The 12,131-nt window shown below is 42.6% G+C and overlaps 1 protein-coding gene across 1 annotated transcript in view; it reads right to left on the bottom strand.

Annotated features, from left to right (window-relative positions):
- Window positions 1-11,030, bottom strand: part of VAPB (VAMP associated protein B and C) — a 74,789-nt gene extending 63,759 nt beyond the window's left edge. The window contains exon 1 of the mRNA XM_004370208.2: window positions 10,667-11,030. Within this exon, the coding sequence (XP_004370265.1) occupies window positions 10,667-10,724 (58 nt within the window). The 5' untranslated portion in view covers window positions 10,725-11,030. The remainder of the gene's footprint in view (window positions 1-10,666) is intronic.
- Between the last annotated feature and the right edge of the window lie 1,101 nt (window positions 11,031-12,131).

Genomic DNA, 12,131 nt, shown 5'->3' on the forward strand with positions numbered 1-12,131 from the left:
AGGTCCAAGCTGCACCAAAAGCACTGGCGAAAAACAAGGCTCCAGGTATTGATGGAATACCAACTAAGATGTTTCAACCAACAGATGCAGCGCTGAAAGTGCTCACTCGTCTATGCCAAGAAGTTTGGAAGACAGCTACCTGGTAAACCAACTGGAAGAGATCCATATTTGTACCCCTGCCAAAGAAAGGTACTCTAACAGAATGCGGAAATTATCAAACAATATCACTAATACCACACACAAGTAGAATTCTGCTGAAGATCACTCAAAAGCGGTTGCAGGAATACATCGACAGGGGACTGTCAGAAATTCAAGCTGGATTCAGAAGAGGACATGGAACGAGGGATATCATTGCGGATGTCAGATGAATGATGGCTGAAAGCAGAGAATACAAAAAGATATTTACCTGTGTTTTATTGACTACACAAAGGCATTCAGATGTGTGGACCAGAACAAATTATGGATAACACTGTGAAGAATGGGAATTCCAGAACACTTAATTGTGCTCATGAGGAACCTGTACTTAGACCAAGAGGCAGTCGTTCCAACAGAACAAGGGGATACTGCGTGGTTTAAAGTCAACATAGGTGTGCATCAGGGTTGTATCCTTTCACCATACTTATTCAATCTGTATGCTGAACAAATAATACCAGAAGCTGGACTATATGAGGAAGAACAGGGCATCAGGATTGGAGGAAGACTCAATAACAACCTGCATTATGCAGATGACACAACCTTGCTTGCTGAAAGTGAAGAGGACTTGAAACATTCACTGATGAAGATCAAAGACTACAGCCTTCAGTATGGATTACACCTCAATATAAAGAAAACAAAAATCCTCCAACTGGACCAATAAGCAACATCATGATAAACGGAGAAAAGATTGAAGTTATCAAGGATTTCATTTTACTTGGATCAATAATCAACGCCCATTGAAGCAGCAGTCAAGAAATGAAACAATGCATTTACACTGGGCAAATGTGCTGCAAAAGATCTCTTTAAAGCGTTCAAAAAGCAAAGACGTCACCTTGAAGACTAAGGTGCGCCTGACCCAAGCCATGGTGTTTTCAACCGCTTCATATGCATGTGAGAGCTGGAAAATGAGTAAGAAAGACCAAAGAATTGATGCCTTTGAATCATGGTGTTGGCAAAGAATACTGAACATACCATATACTGCCAGAAGAATGAACAAATCTGTCTTGGAAGAAGTAGAATCAGAATGCTCCTTAGAGGCAAGGATGGCAAGACTTCATCTCATATACTTCGGACATATTAGCAGGAAGGACCAGTCCCTAGAGAAGGATATCATGCTTGGTAGAGGGTCAGCAAAAAAGAGGAAGACCTTCAACGAGATGGAGTGACACCATGGCTCCAACAATGGGCTCAAACATAACAATAACTGTGAGGATGGCGCAGGATCGGGCAGTGCTTCCTTCTTTGGTACATAGGGTTGCTATGAGTCAGAATCGACTCAGCACCTAACAACATCACACATTGTTTGCACTTACATGTTTAATGTGATATTTATCTCACAAATCGAAATGTGAACAAATATCAGCAACTAGCAGGAAAAGAACTAGTATTTCAACGGAGATGTACTGTTATATTACTTAAAACAATGGCATCACTATGAAGTGGGATTTTTTTCCTTCAAAAGGTGGTGAATAAGTGTACAAGAATGTTGTAAAGTGGGACTCTGAATGGAAGAAATCAGCAAACCCTATGAATATAAAATCATAGTTATCCCAGTTTTTCTAATATACTGACGATGCATGGCTAGAACCATTTTAATACCTTCTGGCTCTAATTCATTTCTACAAATGTATTTATGCATTCTACTCTCTTTATGTTATCAAAGTCTAAGACTCGTTTTTACTGTAACGTAATATACCCATTGCTGTCGAGTTGATTCCAACTCAGAGTGACCCCATAGGGCTTCCAAGGCTGTAAATCTCTACGGAAGCAGACTGCCACATGTTTCTCTTGCAGAGCAGAGCGGCTGGTGGTTTCTAACCACCGACCTTTCGGTTAGCAGTCCAGTGCCTTAACCACTGTGCCACCAGGGCTCCTTATGTAATATAAGACAGTGACTATAAAATATGCCCTAATATTAGTATTATTTCGTATCCCCTGAATTCTTGTATGGGATGGACGACCCAGAGAAAATCCATGTTGAGAATTTTTCAAGTACAAAAAGACTGAAAATAAAAGCACATATAATATGTGCAACATAGATATGGTTGGAAACCATGCAGCGAATTTAGGAAGACACCTGAAATGTCACCATATGGATGACTACAATGCAGTGCAAAGTAAGAAGACAAAGGAGATTGAAGAAAGTGTCAGAAGTGTCCTAAATAAGCAACAAAAAAACATTAGACAAGTTTGCCGTTCCAGAATGTTTTAAGGTGAAATTAGATAAACAATTGACTCTATGGCAGTGGGTCAGAAACCTTACTAGGATGCAAAAATCTCTGCAATGTATTAGCTAAGAATAATATGAAATATTACTTTTCTAATAACAAATAAGCATGTCTAATTTTGGAAACTTTAAAACCTTTAAAGAAAGTTATGGTAAGACTGCAAAGTGAACAATTAACCATGAGTGCTGTTTTTGGCATGCGGATGGAAGCTAACCGAAAATTAAGAACTCTTAATAATACATCTGGAGCCCTGGTGGCGATGTGGTTAAGAGCTGCAGACGCTAACCAAAAGGTCGGCAGTTCCAATCCACCAGCTGCTCCTTGGGAACCCTGTAGGGCAGCTCTGCTATCTCCTATAGTGTGGCTCTGAGTTGGAATTGACTCCCCAGCAGTGAGCTTTTCTTGTTTGTTATTTTTAATAGTACATTTGGAAATACACTGATGGAAAAATTTAATGTCAAGAAAAAGTTATCACTGAAAATGATAGCGTATTAGAAGCAGTTTTTCTAGATCCTCATTATCAAATTCTGATTAGTTCTGAACTTAATGTGAAGGCCATATTGCATTTCAAAAGCATCTGGGAAATGAGAGAAAATCTGAAAAGGAGCAATAGTGACAGCGTAACAGGAAAGCAATTCAGGGAATACTCTCGTTTCGAACGAAGATGTTGAGATGGAATTATTTCTCAAAATGAAAGAAAAAAGTTAAACTGAGATCAAATGACTGTACTGTAAATACTGACTCTATATAAACAAGCTTTGATGATTTACAAAGAGTTGAGGGGAAAAAAAGTATTCTTGAATACGGGGGAGAAAACCATTCACAGTCTCTCCAGTTACATGAACCTGCTATGGCAGCTTTGGGTGCACCAGCTACTCAGGCCAGTGTTGCGAGAGCTTTCTCAGGTTTGAAATTCAAGACGACAGGGGTGGCTTAAACGAAAAAATATTACAGAACCTTCTTTTAACTAGGTGTAACTATGGTTTATTACAGTGATGTTTTCTAAATGAACTGAATTAACTGTGTAAGAATTAAATCTGTATTTGCAATGTTTATTTTATGTAATGTTACAGCAATTCTTCAGCTTAGAACTGGGGTGAATATAAAAGTATTAAATATTTTATTGCACTTTGCCTTTTTGCATTGATGTATTAGGTATCATAGCACACTTTATATTTCTAGTATTTCATGAATAAATTCTTACCAATTTTAAGTGACAATTAAGTGTTAGGAGTGAAATGTCACCTACATCAAAATTAAGTTTGTTTTCAGTGTATTTCATAGTACTAAGTTGAGAATTTCCTACTAAATAAAGTATTTTGAATCTTCAATTTAATATTTATACAGTGTGTTAGGAGTGTTTTTATCACTTTTTTTAAACTGTGCTTTAGGTGAAGGTTTACAGAGTAAATTAATTTCTCATTAAACAATTAATATACATATTGTTTTGTGACCTTGGTTGCCAACCCCACCACATGTCAACACTCTCCCCTTCTCAACCTTGGGTTCCTCATTTCCATTCGTCCAGCTTTCCTGTCCCCTCCTGCCTTCTTGTCCTTGCCCCCGGGCTGGTGTGCCCATTTACTCTCATAGACATGGGTGAGCTATGTGTATTATTGCTTATTTTATCAGCCTGTCTAATCTTTGGCTGAAGGGTGAACCTCAGGAGTGATTTCAGTACTGAGTTAAAAGAGCGTCCGGGGGCCATGCTCTCAGGATTTCCCCAGTCTCCGATGGACCAATAAGTCTGGTCTTTTTTAATGAGTTAGAATTTTGTTCTACATTTCTCTCCAGCTCTGTCCAGGACCCTCTATTGTGATCCCTGTCAGAGCAGTCAGTGGTGGCAGCCAGGCATCATTTAGTTGTGCTGGACTCAGTCTGGAGGAGGCTGTGGTAGTTGTGGTCCATTAGTCCTTTGGACTAACCTTTCCCTTGTGTCTGTGGTTTTCTTTATCCTCCCTTGCTCCAGACAGGATGGGACCAGTAGACATAGACAGCCGCTCACAAGCTTTTAAGATCCCAGACACTACTCACCAAAGTAGGATGTAGAACATTTTCCTTACAAACTATGTTATACTAATTGAGCTAGATGTTCCCTGAGACCACGGTCCCCAGCCCTCAGCTCAATGACTCAATCCCTACGGGAGTTTGGATGTGTTTATGAAGCTTCTCTGACTTTGCCTTGGTCAAGTTGTGTTGGCTTCCCCAGTATTCACAATACTATTTTTAAAGTGACTCAGTGCTGCAGTGAATTCTAGTGTATTTTTAAAAATAGAATTAAAAAAATATATATTTTACATCATGTTCTTTGTATTAAAATGTTTTGAGACTGTAATTAAAACTGAACATCACTGACACTTGAGATTTAATTATTAACGAATGTGTAGAAAGAAATAGTTTAATATTGCTACTTTCAAAAGTAACTACAAAATCTTGGGATGAGCAAAATTTGGGTTAATATAAAAATGCAATATTATTTGCAATATAAGGAACAAATCTAGTAGTCATACTTCTTCAGATGAAATTTCTCCAGGTTACCCATTTGCAGGATATAAACTGGGTATCAGAGAGTTAAAAAAACAGGTTCGAACCAGTTTGAACCGGTTCATTCATGGTCGAGGAAGTGAAACTGGAACAGAACTGAATTTTTAAAATGTTGGTGAACCAGAATGATAACCAGAATGGAAAAAATTATGGTTTGAAGCCGTGACATGCGTGCACACACCCCAAATCCAGAGGGAAGTCACTACTTGACACGGATGAAGAGAAATACTATCCTGCTAATCAAGAATTGATAGTCATCCTTCTGAAAAGATGAAGGGAAACTCTAGGGGGGTATTTCTATAGCTTTACAGTTCTGTACAGTTCACGCTAAAAAGTTATTAAAAGAAAGCATTTCAAGATGTTGCCTGAGAATCAGGCCATTTTCTCAGTCTCCCTCTACTCCCCCTCCATGCAAGGGGGTAAAAAACCCTAAAGCACAGTAAGGCACTGTGTCTAACATCAACAGCTTCGGTTAAAACAACGTATTTAACATTCTGAAGAATCATTACTCTAGAAATACTATTCTGCCATATTGGTATTTTAAAAAATACTCTCTTAAAAATGACTGTCAAGCTTGGTAACTTTGTTTCCATAACATAGCTCTTTAAACAACTTCTGTTTTTGTAAAGCTAGCAGCCCAGGTCTGTCAGGTAAAAACCTCAAAGAGTACACATCCCTACTGAGCATAGGCCAAAGCAATCCTGGCTAGGCTGTGCTGCTGATGGCCTGAAAGGGACTAAAAATGAGAGAAAACGAGGGAGCCAGCTTGGAACCCATAATGCAACTTTGTTTTTAACACAATCCTTGGGCAAAATAGCTGTATAGAAGGCTTTTATTTTATTAAAGACACTCTGTGGCAAGCTTGTCTTGACTAATAGAGCCCAGCGCTCTTTACATTCATCTTTCTTGTCATCTTGCTGAAAGCTGTGCTCATTTGTCCCAAATCATGGTCATCCTTTAGATGGCAAATTTTTCAAATACAAATTGAAGAAGTAAGAGTCAATGTTGGCAATAACTCCTTATGTAAAAATTAAAGTTCTGGGTTCTCAAAATTGAGCTTCGGGGTTGTATTTGAGTGATGGCCAATGTAATTTACTTCCCTGACCCCTCAACTACTTAGTGGTAATACTGCAGGGTCTAAGTTCTCAGTATTTTGCCGCCAGCATTTAAAGGGAAGATGCTATGTAACTGTCATAAATAAAAGACAGTGTTAACAATGTCTAAGAGTTCATCTCCTTAATAAGCAACAATTCAGACTAATTATTTTAATAAATCCACACTTAGATGAAAAGCTCCCAGGTAATTAAGATAACTGTGACACATGTTACAACCACACACACCAAGGAAAGATCACCACTTTCCAAATAAGAGCACATGGCCAACAACTATCCATGTTTTTTCCCTAAGGAGTTACTGTGAAGAAGTGAACAAATGGTTAGAAGAGAGTTAACATTTTTCTCCCAGCAACAAGAACTCAGAAGTGAACACTACAATCTATGAAGATTCAAGTTTGACTCGAGCTTAGTAAATTTAATGCCACTTGCTTTGATGAGTACGCTGGTAATAATTAAATAAATGAAGACAATCTATTCAGGATGGACCGAAACCACTATCATAAAGAATCTTAAGCACACTGCTGACATTTTGTTGTGCTGTAAAACACGGTCTGCTCTATGTGATCATGAAATGTTAAGGAGATCAGTGCTATACTAAAGCTGAAGAATTAACGCTATACTTACCGTCTGAAAGATAATTACTGCATTGTACTGACTATATCCACAGGGTTTTATACTTCTTAACTTCCTAAACAATCTTAAATTACACATCAACTTGAAGGGTGAAGTAGTGATTCTAAGCATGCTTTCCTTATACAAAAGACAGTCACCTACCATCTATGGTGCCCAAATTCCTTTCTTCTTCCAAAAGCAGTGACCAACAGAGACTCTGAGATGTCCTGAAGGCCAATGGAAGTTTCAGAATAAGGCAAAAGTAAATAGGTCCACAGTAGGTTTAAACCTTAACTAATCAGCTCATGAAGACGGTCAACGGAGCACTCTCATGTGACGGTATCATCGCCGGGGAGTGTACTAGGATGTGAAGAAGGATTAAGAGTCTTGGACATTGACCAAATAAAATACAAGGCGTACTATTTACAGCAGATGGAATCTGATGGAGGGGGAGGGAGAGGAGAAGAAAGAAAAGAAGTGATACAAATGCCCTGAAAGTGACTCATTCAGAAAGCTGGGCAACAAGTGGGACCTCAGAGGAGGCAGCAAAGGTTTGGCCTGGGAAGAACTGAGATCAACAGAAAGAGGGGCAATGCAAAAGGCACCCATTCTACAGGCTTCCAAAGACCTTTAACTCTCAGAACATCTCCCTGGTCTGGGAGAGCTTCTCATGTTGCTGACTTCTTAAACACATCTCATGAAAATCAACCTCAAATCTAGGCAAATCCCACTGTGTCTTCTTCTTTCAGGAAGACATTGGTCTTTCTCCTTTTGCTACTTAGCACTCTCCAGTGTACTATTTTGTACAAGACTGAACAAGGTCACAGAAATCCGTGTCCTCTTTTCTTCTATAACGGCCTTAAATTTAACATAGCCACACAAAATTCCAGAGTTTAAAAACAATTTAATGATATACAATCCCATTCCATCATCTTAGCCGGCACTTAAAAGATGATTAACGTTTTCCCTTCAGGTGACAGGCGTTTTAATTATAACTTTCCTAAACAAAGTTAGCTCAGACGTTTGATCCTTCTTAAAAGTAAACCACCAGAAGTCAGAGTCATCACCCTGAGTAACCTGGAAGAGGTCAATTAAATGTGCCAGTTTTCATCCTGAAATGAATTCTCTCTATCCAGCAAGCCACAGCATTGAGCCTCTATTCTAATGTCACTGTCTTAGTGTTCACCTTTAAAAACAAAACAAAAACCACTTCGTAATGTGGTTTACACATGCCTGCATATGCCTCTTTTGAAGCTGTGAGCCAACAGTCTTCAACAATTTGACACCAGGCCTTCTCCTGGGCCACTTCCCTAGGAAAAACATCCAGTAAATTTGGCCATCGCTGCTTTGGACAACTCAGGGCCAGGCAGATCATTCTTCTCTGCCACGCCTTTCAAGTAGAGAAAAGTTGAAGTGATGACACCAGCTGTCTAGATACAACCACCAACGTATATGTTCACAAAGCACTGAACAGCCATAATACCCCTGAAAAGCTGAAGCCATGAGACCAGCTGTCTAGATACAACCACCAACATATATGTTTACAAAGTACTGAACAGTCATAATATCACTGAAAAGCTGAAGTCATGAAACCAGTTGTCTAGATGCAACCACCAATCTCTGTATTTACAAAGCATTGAACAGCCATAGATCACTGTTTCTAAACAACAACAAAGCTTTCTGAAGGAGGCAAATAGGACATGAGCGTCATCCCTAACGACCCAAGTAGTTCGAGATTTTGGAGAGTGAAGAGGTCCACTCAAGGTAACACGTCTTTAAGTGAATGAACTGGTACTTATATTTTCTCAAATCGGTGCCTCTTTCTGTGTAACATCATGTTGGAGCAGTGCTGGTACTGGGATGGGGACCTGGAACTGCTGGGGTCAACCCAGGGAGGACCGTCTGATAAGCGGCCCACGAGGTTAACTGGGACACTGCTGTGTCCGACTTCTACTCTCCATCCTCATCTCCACTTGGCCCTGTACCCCCAACAAACGCTCTCTGCAGATGTCACCCAGAACTACTAGCAGCACCCCAAAGAGGTCCCATCATCCCAACCTTTGCACCTCGTACACGCAATTCCCTCCGCCTCAAATGTCCCCACCCGTTTCTTCTTTTAGGCTACCTCCATTCGGCCTTTGTAACTCAGCTCAAATGATACCTCTTCTAGGAGTTGACCTCCTTATCAAATTGCTTAGCTGCCCCCTTCCCTAAACTTAAGTACTGGGGTGGGGGGCTGGGGGCCAATGCAGAAAGTACACCTCATGTGACTCAGCTTCTCCTGGCATCTGACACATAGTAGGCACTCAGTAAATGTTTGTGGCCTAAATGAATGAATGCACCAAGCCACAGGAGTAACCAGAGTCAGGCTTCCCGGACAGAGAATTCAAGATGACTCAAGGGGAAACCATCTCTCACCACATTCACTCAGTGACTTGGATTCCTTCCCCAGCCTGGCTCCTCCAGGAGAAAGCCATGAGAACATCACACAAACCAAAGTACTGTCACAGAATTATGATCTGTGCTAGGTTTTAGCACTTCGTTTTGTTGCTTGTTCTAATCTTAACTGGAAAACCTTCAGTTCCATTTGGAGTCATTTCAGATTATGTACCTAGGAGGCAATGTGACAGTCACAGTTCTGGAGTATTTCCCAGAGGTCACACAGCATAATGGTTAAAAGTGCAGGCTTTGAAGTCTGCGTTCAGATGTGCCACTTGCCAACTGGGTAACTCTGGGCAAGTCACCCGACACTGCTTCCTAACAGTGCATATTCACTGGGTGCCCCTGGCCAGCATTCATTCCAAAAATACCTATGGAGTACCTACTGTGGGCCATGTGCTGGGAATACAGTGGTGCCTGGCCGTCCAGTCTGAAGTGTACCTCCACCACATCAGCCTGTTTTATGTCCTTCACAGCACTTAACATTATCTGCAGTGATCCCGTGAGTTTGTTCACTGGTCTGTTTGTCTCCTCTCTTTGGAATGTAAGCTCTCTGAGACCAGGGATCTTGTTCGTCTTGTTTACCGCTGTCTCCGGGTGCCAAGCACATGCCTACTGCACAGTTAAATGCTCAACACATGTGGAAAGAATGAATGAGCAAGTTAGACAAGGTCCCTGTTGGCTCACATGCTTATATTTTGGTGGAGAACACAGACCAAAAAAAAAAAAAAAAAAGTTAAGAAACATAAAGGTACAAGCGACTCAGGTGGGAGGTTCACCCGGGAACCAAGGCCCTGGCTTGTCACAAACTCATGTACTGCTTGGCTCCAGCTCCAGGCAGCTCTGGGGACAAATCGGATCCTACCATCCTGTCAGCTGCAGAACATGAGTAAGAAGACACTAGAAGGAAAGTTGGGCCATGTCCCATCACAACTCCTGTGGAAGTTTCTTTCATTCATTTGCTCAACATGGACTGGCCGCCTAATGGGTGCACAGCGGAATGACACGTCCTGTCCTCATGGAGTTTCCCTTCTAGCATGGAAAGACAGTAAACAAGTTAGTTAGTGGGTAGTCTGAGGTCGTGACAAGCGTCTTGCAGACCACAGAACAAAGGGCGGTGGCAGGACGTGACGGGTGTCCACTGGATCACAGGGTGGTGACATCTGAGCTGAGACCTGGGGAGGTCAACCTTGGGAAGAGCTGGGGAAGAACCTTCTAGGTGACCGGAGCAGCCAGTTCGCACACTCCAGAACACAAGGCTACAAACCAGGCGACAACAGTGGCAATACCAACTGTGACAAAGTCCCTTGAAGGCGAGGCGCCCCGGTAGGCCGGGGGCATCCGAGCAGCCCCCGCACGCGGCCTCTCCGGCCCAGGCGGCTCCTGACAGCTGCGGGGGCACAGGGCGGGCGCGGGGCGACGTCACCCGGCGCCGGGCCTGTCCCCACAGAACTCGGGTGGGGCCGCGCGGCCCAGGCGCCAGCCGGGCCTGGCCGGAACATGGCGGCCCGGGCGGGGGCCTCCGCGGCTTACCTCGGAATTTGAGCTCGTGCTGCGGCTCGAGGCTCAGGACCTGCTCCACCTTCGCCATGTTCCTCGGCGGCGCGGCACCTTTGGCTGGGAGACCCCTGAGAAGTCACCTGAGGCGGGAAGTGTGAATGCTACGCCCCCTTTAAATTTAAAAAAAAAAAAAAAAAGCCAGAGGGGCGCGGGCGGGGGTCGCGGCGGAGTGCGTGGGGGCGGGGGCACCCTACGCGGTGCAGGCGCAGGGGCGGAGGGCGAGGGCGAGGCCGCGGTGCCCGGCGAGCTCGCGGCACGCACGCACACACGCACGCACGCACGCAGCGACGCACGCACGCGGCAGGAAGCGGCGCCCTGCACCGCCTCCAGGGGCGGGAGGGGGAAGCAGCGCGCGCGGAGCCCTTCTTGATGGCAGTGCGCAGGCGCGGGGGGCGGGGCTGCCGGGCAGGCGCGGGGGGCGGGGCTGCCGGGCAGTCGCGGGGCGGGGCTTCTCAAAGCTCGGGAGGCGGGGCGGCTCCAGGCTGCCCAGAAATGGTAACAGTCTCCGCCGAGACTATTCATTTATTAAGGGCCTTTTGGGGGCCGGCCATTGCATTAAATGCTCTATTCCATGATAATAATTAATAAGAATAAACTCCATTTTTCCCTTGCCTATTTAGTGCCAGGCACTGTTAGGGGCTTTGAGCAATAACAAAAGTACTATTTATTCATCTTCTTATAAACATGATGTTTATAATGTGAATGCATGATGTGGGCTAGGCACTGTAACGGATCGTAACTAATAATTATAATAAACGAGCAATTATTGCTTGCTTATTTTGTGCCAGACACTCAGCTGAATGCTTTCAATAATAACAACAGCCACTTTAATAAGTAAAAGCTACTATACATTGAATGTTTACAACGTCACAAGCGCTGTGCTGAATCTTTGCTAATACGTACCATTTGTTTATGTAACAAATATTTAGAGATACAAAGGTCAGGAAAGTTGACATAGTTCCTACCGTCTTGCTTCCTAGTACAGCCTAGTGGAGCAACATCCTTTCACTAAATAACCATACACATAAATACAGGTTTAAAAATTGCTGGGATTGGCTTGACCTCAAAATGGAGCATTCTACATCATTATTACTATCTAACTTTTGTTTTATTTTATTTTACTATAGAATGTTTGCTACATAAAATGTGTGTTCTTAATACTCTCCTATACATACATATTCAGAAGAAAGGCCTGGTGATCTATTTCTGAAAAATCAGCCATTGAAAACCCTATGGAGCACAGTTCTACTCGGACACACATAGAGTCGCTGTTAGTCAAAGTCAACTCATGGCAAGTGGTATCTGGTATACATACATACAGATGACAATGGTTGAACCTACACAGCACGTACACGGGTGTTCTTTGTACTATTCTTCCTACTTTCCTGTATGCTTGAAATTTTTCATAAGGACAAAGTTGTTTGTTCTGTTTTTTAAA

Source organism: Trichechus manatus, unplaced genomic scaffold, assembly GCF_000243295.1.
Source record: "Trichechus manatus latirostris isolate Lorelei unplaced genomic scaffold, TriManLat1.0 scaffold00008, whole genome shotgun sequence".
Lineage (NCBI taxonomy): Eukaryota > Metazoa > Chordata > Mammalia > Sirenia > Trichechidae > Trichechus > Trichechus manatus.